The sequence below is a fragment of the Erpetoichthys calabaricus genome, chromosome 10, assembly GCF_900747795.2.
Source record: "Erpetoichthys calabaricus chromosome 10, fErpCal1.3, whole genome shotgun sequence".
NCBI classification, from domain to species: domain Eukaryota; kingdom Metazoa; phylum Chordata; class Cladistia; order Polypteriformes; family Polypteridae; genus Erpetoichthys; species Erpetoichthys calabaricus.
In genome coordinates this window covers 42,458,880-42,482,467 of record NC_041403.2, presented here as the reverse complement: position 1 = coordinate 42,482,467, position 23,588 = coordinate 42,458,880, and the positions used below count along the sequence as shown (strand labels likewise).

Here is a 23,588-nt window from a genome sequence, read left to right as displayed (position 1 = left end):
GTATTTCAATAAAGTCCTGTTGTTGTCTAAATGCTGTAATGGTTAAGGCTGTGGACTTCAAATACCTAGGTTATATGTTCAAATCCTACTGCAGACACCGTGTAACTGAGAGCACGTCACTTCACCTTTCAGTGCTCTGATTGGACAAACAAAAGAAATGTACTCAAGTGTTGTAAGTTGCCTTGGATAAAGGTTTTGGCCAAATAAGTATATGATTATCACTTTTTAAATTATTGCTTCAAGCTTAGGTACGTTATCTTGGCCAGTAGTTCCCAATCCAGTCCTCAGAGAACCCCAAACTGTCAGAATTTTGTTCACTCCCAGCACACTTGTACTAGGCATTCAGTAACAGTTTACTAAGACATATGGGCCCCATATGATCCTTGGTGCACAATTACATGGGTCCCAAATGGGCTACCCATATAAGGACCCAATTGTGGCTCTTACAGGACACATTTAGCACCCATATGGGCTTGCTACCTGGGACGTTGATTGTGGATCCTCAACTAGCCAACTGGCGAATGTATTGGTGATTGTATAATGCGACAGATTGCTGAGTATTTGATTTGCCACCTCGACCATATGATGAGCATTTCAGGTTTAGCACCTGGACACATTGATGTAACCAAAGGAACAGTTTTAGAACAGTTTTGTCATCTTAAACCATAAGGTATTCATTGCCATGTACTGTACAGTATATTTCATTTGCGCACCCAGTACATGACTGATTTCTTGCAGACTAAGCTCATTTTGATTTTCTTCTATATTTTTTAAAATAACCATGAATAATCGCTGCTTTCTGCTTGGGAAGATGATAGCTCACAGTATACACAATTTTGCATTGATATATCTTACTAAAACGAGCATATCCGAAAGCACATTTTAGAGGTATGAATTTTTTAATAAGAATGCTCTTAAGTAAACGGATTTGAATCTTTCCCGCATAATTTCTATGTAAGAACGGCGCTTTATATTTTGAGGGACTGTACCCCAGTGAGTGATTTGCCACGAAGTTGTAGATTTATTCTGTTGCAGAATCCGTCCATTTTCGTAAGTCCCAATACTTCTAACTGATTTGGCATTGTACAGATTCATTTTTTTTCCTTCACCTGTTGAAATCTGCCGAGTACAGATACCAAATGAACATTTTTTTCTACTTCGGTCTGAGCTGTCCTATCACAAGTGCGTATTAGTGTCACATGCAAAGGGGTGGAGTGGAGCGCTGGTTCGTGCGGAGAGGAGCACATCGGCGCGTTTGCGCTTTAACCGCGAGTGCTAAGAAGCGTCCACTCGAATGTGCTGAGGCGTGTGGGATGCAGCGTGGTAAAAAAGAAATTCAAGTAGCCGAAAGGAAAACTTTCAGATTATGCCTAGCAGCCATGCCTCATCAACAACTAGGTGAGCGCTCCTTTTTATTAATTTCCCTATCAGGATCTTCACTGATAGCAGACAGAGAAACTAAAGTTACAGCGTGAAGCCACAACGAGTCGACAGTGGAACGTGAGTGAGTTGCAGGCAAGATGTGGGAAACGGGAAAATATTTGTTGTTGCTGCGGCGAGTTTTGAGGGCATAGGTGGTGCTTGCGTGAAAGCAGACCGCATTTAACAGTATGTTTAAATATTTACCTGTACCTCTGTGATAGGAGGTTGAAAAAACTTGTTAATTTACAAAAGTGAACTTATCCCAAGAAGTGTAGTACATTTGATTGATGATCCTATACCTTTCTCAAAAATAAGCTACAGACGTACCCTAGAGAGCAGTCACTATTTAAAACTCGTGTCCTCTAGTTACGGTTGTGTATTGTCGTTTACGGCTTAGACGCGTATTTCACATCTTGTCTGTTTCGAGTCTTATCTTTTGGCTGGCTGGCACTGTTACGTTACGTAGTATTCTCAAGGGTCTGGAGAGTGCTTATTTTAAATTCTCAACCAAATAATGTTTTACTTTTTGTTTTGCTGTCATTTTACAAGTAACAGTTTCGTCTGCAACATTTTGGATAGGCATACTTTACATCGCTTAGATATGCATGGGGAGGAGAAACCGATTTGAGTAGGAAAATTGTACTAGTGGCAGCTTTGATTTCTGTATTTTTTCTAACAGTCTTTTTAAGCCAAGTACTGTACACGTATTTGCTATTTCGTAGTGCAGGGTTTCATCTTGCACATATAGAGTATGTGCAAGTACGAATTCCGTATTTTCATCTAGATTCTTACTTACTGATGAACATTTTGATGTATACCTGTTCCCTTTTTATAAAAGTATTAAGAATTTGCACAAGATTGTGTTTAGAAAATCGGATATTGTTTGGGAAAAATGGAATGGTCATTTATTAACGTTATTTGACAGTTTTTGTTATACTTAACTATTAGCGGGTACTTCTTGAGCTCTTAAAACATCACATTTTAAGCAGAAAAAGACACATCAGTATGTGTATGATTGACATGATCAAACTGCTTTTTATGAGAGCTGTAGAACTGCGATGGAGCGAGCGTCACCTTTACGGAGTTGTAAGGGAGCTGAGGCAGGACATATGCAGATTGTCAGAATACCTTCGTATCAACTGGTAATAAAACAGTCAACAGGTAGTAAACGGCGTCCCGCTTGTAAATTGACTTGTTTCAGGGTATTCAACTTGTGGATGTACTGGCGCCTTTCTTTACGATGCCAAAGTTTTACAAAACGATGACTTTTGAAGCGTCTGTTGGTTCCGTATTCTTGTGACAGCCTTACAGTGAAACTTGTTTTGGCTTTGCAGGGAGAACCCATTAAATACCTGCCCAGTATACCATGTGAATAATGTCTGATACAAAGTCCAGGTATTGGTAATCACCTTCGCTTAATGTATTTTTCCAGTCATCGAATGAGAAGTAACTTGAAGGTTAATTTAGCAATGAGGTCGAGGTATAAATTCCCAAACAGGCTGAAGAATAAATCCGCGTGATGTTTACCTGTCGCTCAAAAGCGACTTTTATTTGTTCAATATGTTATGTACATAAAGTGTAGAGTATTATCAGATGCTACGGTGAGTTAGTTTTATGAGATGGCAGACTTGCCCGAGGTGAACGTTTATACGTCTACTTAACATTTCTCAGGCTAGCCCTGGAGACGGGACGCCGATCAATCGCTTGGATATATGAAGTCCTAAAAGTCTTTCATTCTGCTAAACCCGATATCTTTTTTGTTTATTGAAATATCTAATGATCCTCGCGTTCCCGAAGAACCCAAACAAGAAACAGCTGGTTTACAAAATAATAGTGATGATCCTGTTACAAATTTTATTGTTAAAGGTTTGTATTTCTTAATCATTTTTAATGTATAGCATGTTGGTCTAGGTAATTTTGAAGAGCACTGTCCTAATTGAAATTGACATTTTAAAGTTTTTTTTTTTTTAATCAAGACAAATTATAATATGTGAGCAAGTGTTAATTCTTGCACATTAGTTTTGCTGTAATTTTCCGCAGTCAGGTTCTTTTAAGCTGCAGAGGTTAATGTATGAAGCAGAAGACGAAATGAAGGTTAGTAATCAGTAAAGCACTGGTTAATGTATTGCTCTACTGTATTAATCTCAGCCCTCAAGGACAGTGGGACCTTTATGGTTTCTTCCTGTCTCCGTTTTTAGCAATCCAGATATGTCCATTAACAGGGTTCATTTTACACTCACCTGCTGGCTTCATCCAAGCTTTTATTTACACTTCAGGTTTTAAACAAATTCACTAACAAAAACTGGGGGTGAATTGATGTAACACCTGCAAATGAATAATTCTGTAAATCAGTTGCATGCCCTTTGAACTGTTAAAATAATAAAATACTTCTGCTCAAAAAAGAGTACATTCTGGCCCTTCAGTAGCACAGTCCAGTTACTTTCTTTTTTGAATACTTTGTGGAACGGTTTATTTCTTCTGAAACATGTTGCAGCTTTGGAAACAAGGCAAGAGCTTGCCCTGGATGGGACACAATTTTGTCCTAAGATTCACTTGCATACTCACTAACTTAACATTCACTTACTCATAGCAGGCTTGTCTACTGTTGCCAGTAAATCTAACCTGCACATCAGTGGCATTTGAGTGTACGGTGAAGTATCTTGTAAAAATCCACTTGAGTGTAGGATAGTTGATATATGCAGACAAAAGATACATCAGGATTTAAATCATGGCTGATAAAATTGGGAGACAATAGGACTGGGAGTCTTGTGAAGCTAGTCAGTCTTTTATCTGTTTCATTTAAAACTACTCTATTTCTAGTTAAAAAGTCATTCCAGACTTTCAAGTTATCTTTATGAGCTGTTGTTTTGCTGTGCATTGCAACATTTTTTTTTTTTGCTTAGGGATGAGTAGTTGGCAGACAATACAGAGACTTGTGTATAGCATATGGACTACAGGATTACACATTTTATCATGCCATATTTTATTTTTATCTGCTTACTGGCACCTTTCCTCTTTTCTGTTTGCCTGTCTCTGAACTACTGGGCTATATTATGACTGTGCCTCAAATAATTGGTCGACAAAATTCTTCAGTGATTGTTTGTGACAGTCAGCCTGTGGCCTTTTATAATCTTGCATCATTGTTTAGGGTGTTTTTACTTTTGGCTTGCTTCTGTCCTTAACAGAGCTGTTAATTTAGATTTGGGTTGAATGGGTGGGGGTGAGGTAATTACAGGCTGTTGAAGCATTCTGGTTTATGTTGACAGTAATATATATAGATTACAGCTTCCCTTCTGTGTTTTCGTCAATGCATAATAAAATACAGATGAAGCATTTTTGCCAGTAGTAGTTGTGATTACCTTCCAGGCATTTTTTCTTCGCTTATTTAATTGAATATGTCCTGAGCAATTAAAGTGATCTATTATCCATTCTCTTGCTTATTAAATCATATCTATTCTTTTGCATTTATTTTACATTGTTGTTTGACTAGAACAGCTAGCAAAACAGTTGGATGTAAAAGGGCAGTAAAATATAAGAAGATACAGATGGTGTATGATGAGTAATGCCTAGATCATCTTAGTCAATTAAAAAAAAGAATGATCAGATTTCAAAACAAAACCTGATATTGTATGTTTTTCTTAATTTTGCCAAGATGTTAAAAGCTGAAACTTTTTTTTTTTTTTTTTTCTTAGGCTTGTATTCAAAGAATTTTTATCGTTTAGTTAGTGAGCACATTATTAAGGCAACAAGCCTTGTCGGAATCCTCTTTAAATATCAGGTCATTTATTTATATTGAAAATATTTATGTACAGTGTTACTTTTGTCATTTATCTAGAAGAGAAAATTTGTGAATGTAAGAAAAACATTTCATTTGAAAGTTTATTTTCCTGCTTGTTTTTAGATTTTGCAGACTGTATCATGAGACATTTGGGTAAATGGCTTTCAATACACTTATTTCAGCAGCATCTTAACGATACATTGTGCTTTATACTATATAAATAGATATTGTTTATTTTATTAAGTTAAAATACTGAAACACCGTGAATGCTTTTCTATGGTTTACAGAATAGACATAACTTGGGTATTCAGCAGCAACTTGTGACCCCCTGAAATTGGTTAGCTGGGTTTAAATGAGAATAAAAACATGCCTGACTAGCAAAGCGGCATTTTGGGAGGTCATACTGTATAACTGCATGCCTTTGTTGGCTTTACAAAACACATAATGTGGCAATGCCTTTCATGAAGTTACTCATCTGTTGTGCCATATCTGTGCACAGTACTGCTGGTTTCTGAAAGACAATGTGTTTACAGCTTAAACTGAATACCTGCCACATCTGGACTGCAACAGAATTTGTAAAGTTATTTAATGTATGCAGGTATTTGTTTTTTTTTTTTTTGTTTTTTTTTTAATATGAACAAACTCTGTTGCTTAAGCTCATATAGCTTAGAGGCTCAAGAAGAATAGACTGAAAAAGTACTTGTAAAATGAAAACTCTTTATATTTTTATTACCAGTGTCACAGTGCACTTAGAGAAAATCATCAAAAATGTATCATATATATATATATATATATATATATATATATATATATATATATATATATAATGTTCTTTATGGTTTTTGGGACAATTTTATAAAAGTAGGAGATATTCTGCATTTAGGTACTTCAGGTATTCCCAATTTTGACAAATGAAAATATCTACTTGATATTTTGTAACATAAATTTACCTTGGCTTTAGTATAAGATGCATCACCAAATATTTTCAATTTTGACAAAAATGTCTTGATATTCGATCAGATTTATTTTTGCAACATCCCATCCTTTTGCTGTACATTGAGCCTATAGTTATTTTTTTCATCATTTTATTAGATGTGATATTCAGATTTATTGAACTGCCTCTGTACAGATTAGTGGGAAATTGAGCTGTATGGTCTTGTTTGTTTAATTTTTTTTAGCCCCCTATTTTGATATGGCTTTAATTAAATGATGTTCTGTTTTGTTTTAGATGAAGCGTGCTGGATGGAATTCTAGTCTCGCGTAAGGGCTACCTTGGCTGGGGTTTTTTGACTGCCACAGGAGTAGCTGGGATGTTGCGACAGAACAGCAGTGGCAATAAACGCACTCTGGGTATTCCACGACTATCCAGCTCGAACTTCTTTCCCCAATCTGTTGGCACAGGGAACTGGGTTATGGGCCGTGGCACCAAGAGCAATTCTGTGAGCAGCATAAGTTCAAATTCTGATTGTCTTGAAAATCCAGTGGTGGACCCTGAATACATAATGCAGCTGGTCAATGATGTCCGCAAGTTTGCTGATGTGCTTCTCCGTCTTAAGGATGCATTTCATTCGGAAGGTGTGTTCATAAAATCTGTTTGTGTCCTTATGCTGAGTTTTATGTTGCTGATGATGCTACTACTTATTTTATATATATTTATTGTAAATTTTGTTTTTAAATGCGTCCTAAATATTTTTAAACCTTATTTTTATTTCTCATGGTTTGCAGCTTTAGAAGCTTCCGTTTTTGTTGGTATGGTCAGAGCAACTGTTACAGTAGCTAGAGGCTTTTATACATATCGTTAGTAAATGAAGATATCTGATTTATACATTTAAAAATTAAAAAAAAAAAGTTGTTATAATGGGAAATAGTGCAATGTTATTTATTCTAGATTTAAAAAATGTAAATTTTAAAGAATGGTTATTTATTTTGCCAGTTAGAGTATTTGGATAAACGTTTATTGGTTTTAAAGTTTTCTCAGGTAATTTCTGACAATTAATTAAAAATCAAGTCAGCATGCTTTTATTCATGTATGCATCAAATTGTTCAGATTTAGATTTTAGTTTTACCAGTCTCTTTAAGCACTTTAGCCACATGTAAAATTACATTTTTATTGTATACAGTGTAATTTGATTTTTATCAAAAAAGATAAGTATTCTGTTATTTTAGATAATGAATAATCAACTGATAGATTGCATCTCTCAATGCAAGTTAACTCTCTTACCTCTAACATGGAAGGCTTTGTTCCCTCTTTGCCTGCCATTTGCCAGATTTAAAAGTTTTGTTAACTTTTAACATGATTCATGTAAAATGTCAAATTAGCAATCCTCCTTCGGGGTTTGAATTGTAAAAGAACTTAGCCTACCTGTATTGCATACCAGAGATTAAGGTATGTTATTGTTATTATATTTTTAAGGATTCCACCTGATGAAAACAAACTAGTAAGAAGTATGCTTTTGCTTTTTGCATTATTGCAGTCAGAGCTCAACATAAAGCATTACAATACAGAGAGCGTTTATCTTCAATAGTCTGTAAAGGGTCGTTTATTTTTTTTTTCCTTTCTTCAGTGCCTATATTTTGATGGGGTGCTTAGTTTCATTTTTATTAAAGAAGTGCTACATTTTTTGGCATTTGTATAGTGAGTAACGTTTTCTACTTCATAGTTTTAACTGTGTTGTACCGAAATGTTACATAATTTTAAGGCTTCCTCTTGTTAATGGGTGTTTCAACATCTTCTTCCCTTTCTGTGAGGACTAAAGGTTGCTTACTGCTCTTTGATTGTATTAAGGCGTCAAATTACAAATAATGTAAATTAACATAGTTCCTTAAGCTTATTCCATAAAACTCTTGTCTGTTTTGACATGTCACTTTCATGTTTGTTTGGTGGTTGGGGGTAGCTTATAGAAGCCATATCATTTTACTTCCATGGTGGCCTGAGTCAGGCTGGTGAGAAGACCTCTGTTTACCATCTAACGTTCTGGTTATCTGTCTGCCCATATGCACTTAGAAAGCACCATGAGAAACAACTCACAGTCACACAGAATGCTAAATGTGCGTCATGGCTGAAGGTAAATAGATTTGCAAGGGTTAGCTTGGCAGGTCCACCTGTCACTTGAACTGTCTATGTAATCTGACCTTTTCTCTTGACTGGCTAATTATAGTTGTGACCTCACTATAAATTACATTTATTAACAGAAAGAGTGCATTTGAATTAATTTGTTTTCATTGCTAGGATGTAAAAAGAAATCGAGACCTTAGTTGGAAGGTGTATGTTTAATAACTAAAAAACAGTATATGACACACATTTATTTGTACACATCTTTTAAAATTAAGTGACAATTAAGTAACATGTGAGTCATGTCAAATTTATCTTCTGAAAAACAGAGGTAATGTGACATACTACCTCAAGAGTTAAGCTTTTTTATTTTATCAATTAACCATTTTGGTAGCTTTCATGTCAAATTACATTTATGAGGTGTTTTTCACTACATGGAAAATAATAGAAAAAAATTTAACCTGAGCATGATCTTGTTCGTTTGTACATGAACAAAAGTTTTTTTTTTCCACAGCGTTAGTTATAAACAAGTCTGTTGAAATGGCATTGCATAAAAGACTTGGTGTTGCATTTCTGGGAAAAAAAAAAAGTTTGCACCCCTAGTATCAAATGTAAGCTTTCACACTTGCTAAATTACTCTTTTTCTGATTTAAACCCTATTGCATTTTAGTAAGTTTCTCTTTAGTGTGATGGTTTGTGATTCAAAACCAAATCTGTAAATTGTAAGCGAAGAGAATGTTATTTTTTATCATATTAAGAATATTTTATAATTGTAAAATACTGAAATATGGAACTGTGTTAAGACAGAATGATTCAGCTAAAAAGTTTACAAAACGGCAAACTAAAAAAAAAGGAAGATGTTACTCATCATTGAAATTGGCAGCCGAAGTTGTTGTCAAATCTTGACAGTTATTCTGTCTTCAGTATACAGTACATATACAGAAGAAATACATGCTCTTGTTTGTCACTACTTCAAGGCTGTTGGACCTAATGTTGATTATGTATAAACAAACATAATATAGACAGTACGTCTAAGCTTTCCTATAGATATGTTGAGACCATTGTGTAAGAAAAAATGCGCTGCAGAAAGTTCTGGGCAATCCTTAAATATGTTGTGTGCATACACTGTATGGTCAAAAGTATATAGACATGCACATAACTATGTAAACTGCATTGACAAACATTGGGTCATACTGAAGAGTTCAGTGACTTAAATGTGGCACTGTCATAGGATGTCACCATTGCTACAAGTCAGTACATGACATTTCTGCTATGCTAGATCTCCCCTAGGCAACTATAAGTGCTATTATTGTTCAGTAGAAGCATCTAGGAGAAACAATAGTTCAGCCACAAAGTTGTAGTCCATGCAACCTCGCAGAGCACGACCATTGAGTGCTGAAGGGCATAGTGTGTAAAAATTGTCGTTCCTCTGTTGTATCATTCACATCAACTCCAGACTGCCTCATCAGCATAAGAACAATGCTTCGGAAGCTTCATGAAATAGTGTGATCTTAGGCATTTAAACCTATGTGCAGTGCTAAGCGTCACCTGAAATAGTGTAAAGCACTGTGCCATTGGATTCTGGAGCAGTGTCCAATGAAATAATGAATCCCGCTTCATTATCTGGCAGTGTGATGGACAAATATGGGTTTGGCAGATGCCAGGAAAATGCTTTCTTCCCGAATGCATAGTGTCTACTGTAAAGTTTGGTGGTGGGGGGATAATAGACTGGAGTTGTTTTTCAGGGTTAGGGCTAGGGGCATTTGGTTCTAGTAAAGGGTACTGTTAATGCTACAGAATACAAAGACATTTTTGAAAACTGTGCACATCTAAGTTTGTAGCAACAGTTTGGGGAAGGCCCTTTTCTGTTCAAGCATTAGCGTTCCCATGTTCACAAAGACATGATTTGACAAGTTTGTTGTGGAGGAACTTGAAAGGCCTGCACAAAACCCTGACCTCAAGCCTGTTGAACAACTTTGGCATGAATTTGAAAGCTGATTATGAGCCAGATCTTGTCCAACATCAGAACCTGACCTTACAAATGCTCTTTTGGCTGAATGGGCACAAATTCCCAAAGACCTATACCAAAATCTTATGGATAGCCTTTCTAGATTAGTGGAGTATGTTACAGCCACTGGCGGGGGGGAGGGGCTGGGGAGGGGGGGGGTTTGGTTGACTGAGGGTAACCTCATATCAGTGCCAGTAGTATTGGAATGGAATGCCCTACAAGCTCACATAGGTGTTATGTTCAGTTGTCCACAAACTTTTGGCCATATTGTGAGTATGTATGTATGTATTTATTGACATTTGTGTGTTGTGTAAATATGTATATACACCAACTTTTCATACTGTATTTCAGACATGACAACTATATTGATATAATTTGTATTGTTTGTTTTTAGTAGATGTGTCATAAACCATTTTCTAAACATTTATCGTGCACAACAAATGAGTTTCAATATTCAGGGTTATAGTTACTTGGAGTCTACATGGAGCTCCCTAAGAAAACTTATCAAAAACTAATTAAGTATTAATTTTTGTCTAAAACTATGCCATGCTTCAAGGTGAATATAATAATGGGAGGTGATTCATGAAAACACAATAAAACTTGTGTCTCAAACCCTAGGAGAAGTTAGAGGATGTGCAGGTATAGAAGTCCTGATTCTTTAGGGTGTGCATACACTTGTCTGTGAATAACTGTCTCAAATCCTTGACTCTACTCTTCTAAGTGATGTCATGTCTTATTTACAACATATATACAGTATTTGTCTGTCTTTTGGTAAGAAGTTCTACCACTGTTCTGTGGTCATTTGCTTGTTTAAAGGCATTGTTGAAAAGATGGTTAATTTTTCATTGTAGCTAGTATGTAGATTTATTTATGCATATTTGCACTTGGTATAAGTATTGTTTTTTTTCTATTTCTAATTGTAAAAAAGTGCCTCCTTAAATAATATGTTGCTATTTTTTGTATGTCCGTGTAAAACTAAATATTTTCTAAACAAAGCATGATAATTGCATATCTGTTTTTTTGTAATTATGGGTTCAAACTTTGTACTTCTTGCTGTACATGCCAATTGATTGTGTGTGGCCTGTGGACCCCTTCTAATAAAACATTGCCACTTTAAAAATAACTTTGCATCAAAAAAGGTGTTTGATGTTCTGCGTGGGTTATTGTCAAGTTCCTTATAGGCACAGCCAAGCTGGATTAGTCTCAAAGGATCTTAATCACAATATTGCATTACCGTGTTCTCGCAGTGCTTTATTAGTGGCTTATGGTGATTGGCCAGAGACCAAATGGTGCAGTGGTTATCGTCGGGTTGTTTTGGATTAGGGGGTAGCCTGCTTGACTGACTAGACAGGAATCTAAAATGAGTAGTGTGTCAAAGACTGGTTGTCCGTCTGGTGCGTGTGGATATATAAATCTTACTAGTCCTGAAAAGTCTGTTTATAGGATTCAGACTTTCCTACTTTAAAAGTCAGTCACAACTAAGTTTAAAATGATATATTTTAAAACAAGTCTAACAAATCACTTTATTTCATTATAGGTATTCTCTATGTAAACTTTCCAGTTTCAGCAATACACAGAATTAAAAGTAGTAAAGGGAAACTGAAATGTTCTAGATATTTAGACAGATATTTGTGATCACATTCGCAATGAAATGTCATTGATTGTAAACGGGGAAAGTATTTACTCTGTGAAATCAGTGCCATTAAGAAATTTGGCTTTGGTTGAAGTAATCCACCTTACTTGTTTTATCAGTTACTACATAAAGTAATTAACTAGGTAGACTCTATTTTGAAAAGTATATGCTCCTTGTGGTTATGCAGATATTTTTAACCAACAATGGACTGTCCATTATGAGACATAATCACACCAGACCATGTTAGGGAAGCAAGTTAACGTAACATATCTTTGGCAAAAAAAAAAAAAAAAACAGATTAATTCAGTAACTGCCCATGCTAAATGGATTTTTTTTTTTTCAAACAATGAAATCTTTCATTGATTTGAAAATGCAGCCTCATTTAATCCCTCCATTGGGATTAATAAAGTATCTATCTATCTATCTATCTATCTATCTATCTATCTATCATCCATATTTTTTCCACTGTTCATTAGGTTTGTGGATATGAGAACTGCTGCCAATCTCGGTAGCCTTATGCATTGGATACAAAGAAGGAACATATCTCTAATGGAACTCCAGCCCATCCTAAGACTCACTCAAGCACACAACCCACCCTTACATACTGCTGTGTAGGAACTGCAGACTAACCTGACAAGCACAACTGTGGAGTGTGGGAGGAGGCACTAAGAAAAATTACACAGAGACAGGGCTAAAATGTGCAAACTCTGCAAAGAGAGTGGCTCAATTGGGGTTTCAGCCTACAAACTTGAAACAGGTAGCATTACTAAAATACTGTGTCACAGCATTATTCAGTTTAGAGAGTAGTTTTTATGTATCAAGATCAGCATTCAAGTTAAATCCTTAAATCTTAAATCTGGGTTAATGATTTAAGACAATGTAGATAAAATTTGTTTTGTTGGTACCCAGATATGTCTGTCCTACAATAAATTAGAAAGTGAGTCAAGTAAAGCCGATGTCACATTATGAAACCTTTGGATATTTTGGACTCCCTGACTGTAGTTGCTGACCTTGTTGCTGGACCATGTCAGTTTCCTGTACACAAATGAAAATTACTTGTCATGTTAAATTTAGCAACTCTATGCCGACTTTCCGTCACCATCTTTCTAGCTCCATTTTCTGAAAGCTAATAGTGCTGTATGAAGGGTTAACAGGCACAGTGATTTCAGCCACAATCATGACCCCATTTTTTATGTGTGTTATGTGAAACACTAGACGTCCAAAACACCTGAGTTCCTTATTCCTTGTCACTGCATTATATTATATTATTAATTGTACTTCTGGGTGAGGATTCATTGGGTGCCAGCTCTGTTGCATAAATACATAAATAAATAAAATTGGCAAATGAAGGTACAGTAATTTAAACTTCTTTAACACTTTTCTAAAAACATCTGTAGTAAATTTCACTATCTTAGGAGCATAGCACTGAAAAGTTTAACTTCAACCGCTTGGATTTAAATTTAGGAATGCAAGTGTTTAGCGTAGATACTCGGTATAATGCCAGCTACATATTTTTGGGGTAAACTAAGTTAAACTTGCAATGGTGGAATATATCATTTTTTCTAGTCAATCTTAACTATCCTTCCCTCCTGGTTGTTTCACCACTGGAAAACTTTAACCAGTCAAATGGCTATTCTAGTCAGATCTGGGCCCATCTACAACTAGAACATTTGATTGTCATTTCTGTTTTCTATTTTAATCATCCATTGTTTCTATGATCTACTTCTTTCACCAGATATCATTGTTTTCTTTCCTATAGTGTGAGTCCGTCATCTGAGATTGTGCGAGAGATATTGACTTCTGTGATGAAAACCTAACCAGTGACACTTGCTTAACTTTCTATTGTGGCCTCTTAATCATTCCTGGTTTGCTGTGTTATAGATGATATGTACTGTATAATGATGCCTGATACTCTAGTATAAATTGAGTATCTCTTATAGTTTTCCTACTGGTAGCTATAGCTTACAAAGTCTGAGTATTGGCAGGGCGTTGAAACGGAAGGTTAATGTATGAAGTCAGAGTTAATACTAAATTCAACACTGTGACTTGTTTCACAGTCACTGCGAACTACATCCATTCATCCTCATGTTAATTTTCTGATCCCACTTTTTGCGCACTGAGTAGTGGTGAATATGGCAGTTATTCTAGTTAGGAGCCAAGCCCAGATGGGATGTCAAATAAATTTACCTGTATTTGCTTTGTTTCACCGGGTCAATTCAGAATCATCTAATCAATCCAGCAGCACAGTTTCTAGACTGTGGGAGCAAAGTGGAGTGAGGAGAAAAATGTACTTCAACATAAAAGCAACATGCACACAGATTTCACTCTACTGTGGAACTGAATCTGTGTTATTGCACAGTGAAGTTCTAATACTACTTGCTGCAACACTGTTGGATTTAATAATGCACAAAAGAGCCACTGTTAAGGAGCTGTGAAATTTGATTATCAGTTTCTTCCTTTTTCATTTGAGAATGTGTATTAATGTTTTTCAAACAATTGCAACAAAATATTGAAAATTTGTAGTCCTCCCATATACTGTTTGATTCCACTTATCTCGGTCTGTTGTAATTGGGAGCCAGAACTTACCCTAAAAGCACAGGATTCAATGCAGGAACCAGTCTTGGATGGCTTGTGCTTATAGTATGATTGTTATGGTTTATTGTGTTGTTAGTGCTTTGGCAACATTAGTCTTTGCGATCAAGCTACTCCAGCCATGTATCCATTTATTAAACTTACTTAATTCAATTTTAGGGCTACATTGAGCAGAATGCATGTAAGGGTATTGAATTTAAATGTTTTTTTTTTCTTTTTTGTAACACTATATAGTAACTTTTATTGTCATTATCAACATGTATATTACTTAACAACTTATTAGATTGTGTGCATTGAAATAATTATAAATGTTAAGTGTTAATTCGTGTATTCCTAGCACAGTGTTTTTTATATTAAGTGTCAGTAACATATTATATTATGCTTCTTTACAACTTTTCAAATGGTTTATTCATTAGATCTTTTTGCAGTACCTTATCTGAAATTGAATCTATTCATCCATTGCATAGGTGTGTTCTATCCATCCATTATCCAACCTGCTATATCCTAACTACAGGGTCGCGGGGGTCTGCTGGAGCCAATCCCAGCTAACACAGGGCGCAAGGCAGGAAACAAACCCCGGGCAGGGTGCCAGCCCACCGCAGGGCACACACACACACACCCCCACGCACCAAGCACACACTAGGGACAATTTAGGATCGCCAGTGCACCTAACCTGCATGTCTTTGGACTGTTGGAGGAAACCAGAGCACCCAGAGGAAACCCACGCAGACACGGGCAGAACATGCAAACTCCATGCAGGGAGGACCTGGGAAGCGAACCCAGGTCTCCTAACTGTGAGGCTGCATAGGTGTATTAATTCATATAATAATAATACATTTTATTTATTTGTAGGCGCCTTTCTAAATACTCAAGGACAACGAACAATAGATAAAACACAGATTATAAACAAAACTAAAATACAAAAATTAAAATCAGACAGAACAATTGTCATCAAAGAGTAAAAGCAGTCTTAAACAAATGAGTTTTAAGTTTAGATTTGAAAAGTGAAAATGATTCAATATTTCTAAGCTCAGATGGTAGTGAGTTCCAGAGCTGGGGAGCAGAGCAACTGAATGCTTTTTTCCCCATAGTGGTAAGACGGACGAAGGGGACAGTCAAGTGGATGGAGGAAGAGGATCTAAGGGTACGGGAGGGAATGACAACATGGAGGAGGTCAGACAGATATGGAGGGGCAAGGTTGTGGATAGCCTTAAAAGTTAATAGAAGAATTTTGAATTGAATGCAGAACTTCACTGGAAGCCAGTGAAGCTCCTGCATGACGGGAGTGATATGGTGAATAGATGGGGTACTAGTAATGATGCGGGCAGCTGAATTCTGGACCAGTTGAAGTTTATAAAGAGATTTGTGAGAAAGACCAAAGAAAAGGGAATTGCAATAATCTAGACAAGAAGTGACAAGGCTATGAACAAGGATAGCAGTGGTGTGGGGAGTGAGGGAGGGGCGAATACGATTAATGTTACGAAAGTGGAAATATACAGACCGGGAGATGTTACTGATGTGGGACTGAAAGGATACAGTACTGTCAAAGATGACACCCAGACTCTTAACTTGTGGGGAAGGGGAGACAGAGGAATTATCAATAACAAATGAAAAATTATCAGTTTTGGATAATGTTGATTTTGTACCAATGAGAAGAACCTATTTATTTATATATATATATATATATATATATATATATATACACACACACAGTGGAACCTCGGTTCACGACCATAATTCCTTCCAGAACTGTGGTCGTAAACTGAGTTGGTCGTGAACCGAAGCAATTTCTCCCATAGGATTGTATGTAAATACAATTAATCCGTTCCAGACCATACGAACTGTATGTGTATATATATATATATATATATATATATATATATATATATTAGTTTTTAAGCACAAATATAGTTAATTATACCATAGAATGCACAGCGTAATGGTAAAGTAAATGTAAAAACATTGAATAACACTGAGAAAACCTTGAACAACAGAGAAAACACTGCAGTAGTTCACGCTATAGTGCTAGGAACCGCTCGCTAAAAACACTTTTTTTAATGAGTTTTAAGCACAGGGGGAAAAAATGAACATTTGAAAAATCCGTAATTTAATAAACCATCAAGAAAAGTAACATTGCAACAATGCAGGCTACGAACCGATCACTGTAAATAGAACTGAAAACAAAAACAAGCCTTCTCTACCTTATGCGTCCCTTGCTCGCTCTCTCTCGCGCCTGTGTGTGTGTGCGTGCGTCTCTCTTTTGCGAGCCTGGAGCGCCTGTGTGTGTGTCTCTCTAGCTCGCTCCTGTGTGTGTGCAGCGCGCCTCTCTCTCCCACGCCTCTGTGTGTGTGCGCGTGCGTCTCTCTTTTGCAAGCCTGAAGCGCCTGTGTGTGTGTCTCTCTGGAGCGCTCTTGTGTGTGTGCGCGGCTCTCTCTGTCTCGCGCTGCCTGTGTGTGTGCCTCTGTCTCTCACTCTGCCTCTGTGTGCGTGCGTGTGTGTGTGTGTGTGTGTGTGTGTGCGTGTGTGTGTGTATGTGTGTGCCGCGCTCTCTCTCTTGCTCGCTGCACAGGAATTGCACAGGGAGAGACTGAACATGTACAAACCGAAAGGGAACCTGGCTTGTTCTTATACCGAGTGTGTGGTCGTGAACCGAGGCCAAAGTTTGGCGAACTTTTTGGTCGTAAACCGAGTTGTACGTGTACCGAGACGTTCGTGAACCGAGTTTCCACTGTGTGTGTGTAATATATATGTAATGCAAAGTTGACTGACTGAATGACTCATCAACAAAAACACTTTTCCACTTTTAGTTAAAAGCAAAATGTCAGGATTATACATCAAGGCCAGTATGTATATGCCAAGAACTGACATTTCGATATGTCAATATTTAGGGGGAACTCCCAATAGAAAATAAAAATACAGTGAACCCTCATTTATCCCGGTTAATCCGTTCCAGACTCTACCGCGATAAATGAATTTTCGCGAAGTAGGATTCTTTATTTATAAATCAAATATTTTCGCAGTTAGAGTATAGAAAACCTGTTTACGACCTTCTAAATAAGTTTTTTAACATTATTAGAGCCCTCTAGACATGAAATAACACCCTTTAGTCACCATTACACTCATATTACCCAATATATTAGACAAAATAAGAGAAAATAAGACATATTAGACGTTACAAATATCATATTATTATTATTGTACTGTACATTTAATTACACACACACACAGTTCTTACACACAACCACTAACCTATGAAGGCATGAGCTCAGTAGGAGAGTCTTCAGGTTGTAAGCTGGAGCGCTGATCGCACCCTCAGAGGACACAGACGCCCCTGGGAAAACCCCTGAAACAGCTGACAGTCTACCTTCACATTGCTCCTTACCCTTCTTACTTGCGCTATAACGCGCGATAAACCTCTCACGCGGTACTCCGCTTACTTAAAAGTATTGTGCAGCGCCTCTCAACTTTGGAATTGGTTGTTTTGTTTCTCTCTCTCTCAGACATTCTCTGCTCCTGGCGGAACTGTCATCTCTGACTTGTCATGGAGCACGTTTAAACTTTTGAAAAGAGACAAATGTTTGTTTGCAGTGCTTTGAATAAAGTTCTTTTTTTTCTACAACCTCCTGTGTCTCTGTGCAAATCTGTGACCCAGGCGTGACAAGGTGGTGCAATATCTTCAGCAGGCGCGTCGTTGCCTTCTTCCGCTGATGGAGTACTAGGAGTAGGCACTGGGTGTCTGGGTGCGTGGCTGAAGAACATCTTGATAGGCAGTTGCTGGCGCTGTCTTTTCATATGCGTGAGGAGGCTTTTGTAGGGTATTGCCATCTTTGATCATATCCAAGAGTTTCACCTTCTCCTGGATGGTAAGCATCTTCCTCCAGCGCTTAGTTTCATTGTCAAAAGGCTTAGAAAAAGCAGCACGTTTAGGAGCCATCGTGGGGCTTAGATAAAAGTTCTCAGAAAGCGCATGCGTAGTGACGTAAGCGTGTATGAGAAAAAATCGCGATAGAGTGAAGCCGAGAAAGTCGAAGCGTGATATAGCGAGGAATCACTGTACCACAAAATCTCAAAAAATACTTGATTCGATTGAAACTTGGTGACATTAGAGGAAAAAGAAAATTACCTAACTCTTTTTTTATTAGTTGGAAATGTATTTGTCAATGATTAATAGTCTTATTGCTCTGATAGGGGGCTTTTTGCAAGCAAAGAATGCAGCAAAAGTGAATGACAGCAGCACTAGCAAATAGGGCCAACGTATGACTATAGAAGAGACTGTGTCCTGGACAGTAAATTCCAGATATAATCATGTTTGCTGTGTACAGTGAGGTGTAAAATGGAAAAAAGAGAGTTTGGTGAGGCTTTGTGGTTAACAAGCGCTGTAAAGCTTGAGTTTTGGTAATAGACGCTGTGGCCATGAGCATAGGTTTTGCTTTGGAGACAGAAGCAGTGGCGGACGTGACTGTGCTGAACACTGCCATCAGTGGATTCACTCTAGTTTCCTTTTCAGAGAATAAAGCAGCACAGTTTCCAGTTTGTACGAGCATTGATGATTTTCCACATGTTTGATGAAGGTATATTTTACTCATGTGCAATTACTGTATGTATTATATGTTCAAGAGTAAGCAACTACAGTGACCTAGTAATATTATTATTACTTATTATTTGACTGATGTCTTTATCCAAGGAATCTTAGAAAATTTGAGATACAGTTGGTTACATTTCTTTTGTTTTTCCAATTGGGGCACAGACAGGTGAAGTGATATGCTCAAGGTTATACTTTAGTAGGATTTGAAGCCACTGTTTCAGGGTTTGAAATCCTAGATCCGAAGTCTCAACCATTACACCACAGTGCCTGTCAATAATATTAGCCTTTGTTAAAAACGCCACAAATGTTGTATACAGAAAAGTACTTAGTTACATAATACTTCTGATACATCTGCTAAACCGACGGTACAGTAACTGAGGCCCATTGTCTTATGAAATATCTCGGCTGAAGACGACTAATACAGCTCGTGATAGTATATATTATTATAAGTTGTTGCCTTTTTTGTTACAACAATGATATTTGCTTTACATTTAAGTTTTGTGTTTTCCATAACTGAAGTCATGAAACTTTGATGAGTAACTCTGGGTCAGCATCGTTTGTTTCAGCTCCAAAATAATCTATGGCTTTTTGTTATTAGGAAGGCTGGGGTTACTGTGAGTGTCCTCTACATTTATCTGATAACACTTACAGTAAGTAACAGAGTGCCTCTGAGGCAATCGTCTACAAGATAGCAATCTTGTTCAGAGATTGCTACTTTAATGAAGTTATGGGCTGATAACTGTCTTCAAAGTGTAATTTGTGGTAGTTAGCTGGGTGGATCTGGTGAATAGGGCCTTTTCATTAAGGCCCTGTGCAAATATTTCTTTTTATAATGCCAGGGAATAAACTTCTGTGAGGATTGTAGCTGATGTTTTTAATACAGCTAATGGAACTTTAGCGCTGTCTGCTTTGTGCCTGCATATTATAAAGTTTGTTAGTGTTTTCATTATTTTTTTTATTCTCATCAGCAACAAAGTATATACTCTTAAGATCTAATACCAAAGTACATTTTCATTTCATTAATACTCTTTTGCCTACATGCGTCGTCTTTTCTTTTATATATTCTGCACTTCAAATGGCTTATGCTGCCCTTTTAGCTGAAGGTTCATGTTCCCATCTAAGAATAGCAGGAATGTCAAGATTATTTCCCTATGGAAACAACTACTCAATCCCAAGCAGAAACATCCCTTTTTTAGGTAAAAATATAATTGCCCCAACCACCGTAAATGGTGATTGCTATCGACTGTTTCTGCTGTTGAAGAGGTCAGCTGGAATACAGAATGCCTGATATTATTAAATGTACGTTTCATAATCATTGCATGCATTTCACTTATCCAAGTACTTGAGAAAATTTAGTTACTGGTCCATTGCCAAGAACCTGTTTCCCTGCCGAGGGTTTTATATAGGGAGGGAAAAAAGGAAAAGCCCACCATGTTTTCTCAAAGTTTCATATGCAAATTTATCTGATTTCAATAGCATTATTAATTGTTGCAGATGCACGTAGTGCCAGAAGCGTTCATTTAAGTTGAATTTGTGCTCTGTACTCTTTATCAAAAGAGGTTCTGTCTTCAAAGTGTAGCTGCATTTTGACTTTTTCTTTTATGTGCGTGGTTTTTTTTTTTTTTTAAATACTAACACTCTGATCTTTTCTTTTTAAATTGAAAGAAAGGGAATAATGGCAATGTTCTTGTATGCTTGTTAGAACTTCAGTTTTCAAATATAATGTACTTTTGTGTCTATTGCAAGATATAAAAAATGCACATTATATGCTTGAGTTGCACATTCAAAAATCTGATGTGCAGTCAGGGATTTTGCTTAATTCTTGATTCTTTGCTCCGACAAGCAGAATGGTAGTTAACATGTGTCAGCCCTTTTTAAGGAAAAAATAATAAGACCACATAAGGGTTCCATCAGGCAATAGAAAGGAGGTGTCAGCAGAAAAAACACTCCCATGATGAAGGTATGCACATACAGCTTTCCTACAGGTCAGGAGCCTCATCTCTAATTACTGTGCTGAACGCTACCATCAGTGGGCTCATTCTGTTTTCCTTTTTCAGAGAATAAAGCGGCACAGTTTCCAATTTGTACAAGCACTGATGATTTGCCAGAGGTTTGATTTTCATCTGGTCCAAATTTCCTGAGCAAGCGGCTAAAGCATGACCACATTTTTGCAAAGAAGTTCACATATATGATAACACAAAACATTACACTCGGTAAGCTTTTAATGTCTTCAGTTGTAGGCTTAGTGTCTTCCTCACTTTCAGTTCTATAATGTATCGTAAGGTGGGCGAGGTGCTTTATCATCTTCTGTTATTGTGCCCGGGACTAATCCAGTATTAGACCATAAAATTAAAGACAGTTTCCCATCATGTCACCCTCACATTAGCCCTTGGTAAGTCTGTTAGCTAATAGTAAGAGATTTGGCTTCTTTCTCAGAAGCAGCTTGGTTCCTGCCATATACAGAATCCAAACAACAGTCTAAGGTTAACAGCAAGTTTGCCATTCTAGCCTGGGAAAATTTGTATTCTGGTACTTTCAAGAGCATTGATGTCACTTCTGCCTCTCTTACTGTAGTTGTCTTTGGCACAAATCCCACAGTAACCTCAGATGGCCAAAATATAAATATCTGGATTATTTACATGCCAATAGGGAAATATGTTAGTGGGTGGGAAGGCAGCATGCAGTTTTTAGTGTGAACATGTCCTGAATTGGACCTTAAAACTTTATAACTGGGCATAGTCTAAAGGATTTATAGACACCAGTCCAATTGAGCGGTCCAAGGCTGTAATAATTAGACTATAATAGTTAGTGTTAGATTAATGCTGTGAATCAAAAATATTTTCTGACCAAAGCATTTATAAAGTTTGAGTTCTTAGAAGGAATTGTGTAAATTGTCCGAATATAGATAGTATGGGGACTGTTTATTTACAATCACCTACTGCGGTAATTTCAAAAGCAGTATGACTAAGTTCATCAAGTACCATAGGCCACCTGTTTACTGCAAATTGTTTAAATGTGGTCTTCAGCCCAGGAAATTTAGTTTACACCAGCGGTTCTCAAACTGTGGGGCGCGCCCCCCCTAACAAAAAAGGGGGCATGAATGTTGCCATATGTGGCGTAATTTCACTATTCGTAGGAAATTTTTTAACTTGTAATGGTGTATCTGCAGCAAAAAATATAGGAATAAATTTTACTAGGGTTTCAAAAAAAATGTTAGGGGGGCGCAATTAAAACTGTTATAAAAACTCGGGTTGCAAATACTTAAAGGTTGAGAAACGCTGGTTTACACAGTAAATAACTGCTGATTTCAGCCCATATGCTTGATTTTCATTTACATGAATGCAACAGGCAGAGATGTACAGAATTTCTGCAAATGACCACACTCATTTATAAATAACACAGACACACCCATTTTCTTAACCTGCCCCATTTCAGCGGTAATTAAGGCAATTATGGCTTATTTTCCTTAAATGAAATAATATGATGATTTTTTTTTTATTAATGTTCAGTAGTTGTACTTAATTTTATCTTCAATGCAATTTGTAACCTGATAAGAAAGGTGGAACATTTGTCACCCTGGTGCAGTCTTCTTCATGTTCTTTATGTCTTGCCTCATAAGTTACTGTGTATCTGTCTTTTGTTTAGCTCATCCACTCCAATACCAGCTTGTTAACCTCACACTTTTTTGATCAGATAAATGTTGTTTGCTTAAAAGCAAAGTGAAATAATTTGAATGAACATTTAAAATAAAATGAAATATAATATATAAATAAATAAAAAGAAAGAAAGAATAAAAAGAGATATTTAATGTTTGTGAAATATGTCCAGTCATTGATGAAAAGTGTGTTCAGAGCTTGAGCTAAAGGAACAGTATTTGAAATGGACGTAAATTTAGTTAGTGACCCTGAATTTCTCTATGTGAAATCCAAGTTTGGGAGAATGGTCTTGGCAAATTCACACATCAGTTGTCTAGTCGGCTTATTCCAATGCAAGGTCTTAGATAGATAGATACTTTATTAATCCCAAGGGGAAATTCACATACTCCAGCAGCAACAGACTCCAAATGGCTTTTATTTATTTTTCATCTTTGAATTTAAAACCTATGAAATGTTGCAAATTAGCATTGCTTTGTTTTCTAGTCTGTAACAACATAAAACGTATATCTGATAAATCTGGGGTGGATGATGAATACATGTAGCTACATGTAAAGCATATAAATTAAACCTTCAAATTGATGTATCAGTTTAGCCTGCTGTGTTAGAACTCTAAGTAGGTGGGTTTGAAGTTTGGAGTGGCGACTGACCGTGTGAAATCTTCATGTTGTCCTTAGGTTCATATGTTAAGTAGTTTGACAATTCTAAATTGACCTTATGAGAGTAAATGTATGCGTATCTGGCATAGGATTCCATCCAGGGTTTATTTCTAGATCTTGTACTGGAAAATGTTTATATGGATGTATTGAAGGGTAAAGTTTCAAAAAGGTTTGGGTACAGTCCATAATAATATTATTTTTAGAAT

General features: G+C 36.7%; 1 protein-coding gene across 1 annotated transcript in view; it reads left to right on the top strand.

Moving 5' to 3' along the window:
• Positions 1–1,243: 1,243 nt before the first annotated feature.
• Positions 1,244–23,588, top strand: part of arhgap29a (Rho GTPase activating protein 29a) — a 185,899-nt gene continuing 163,554 nt past the window's right edge. Inside the window, exons 1-2 of the mRNA XM_051933276.1 lie at positions 1,244–1,398; positions 6,429–6,775. Coding sequence (XP_051789236.1) covers positions 6,511–6,775 — 265 coding nt within the window. The 5' untranslated portion in view covers positions 1,244–1,398; positions 6,429–6,510. The remainder of the gene's footprint in view (positions 1,399–6,428; positions 6,776–23,588) is intronic.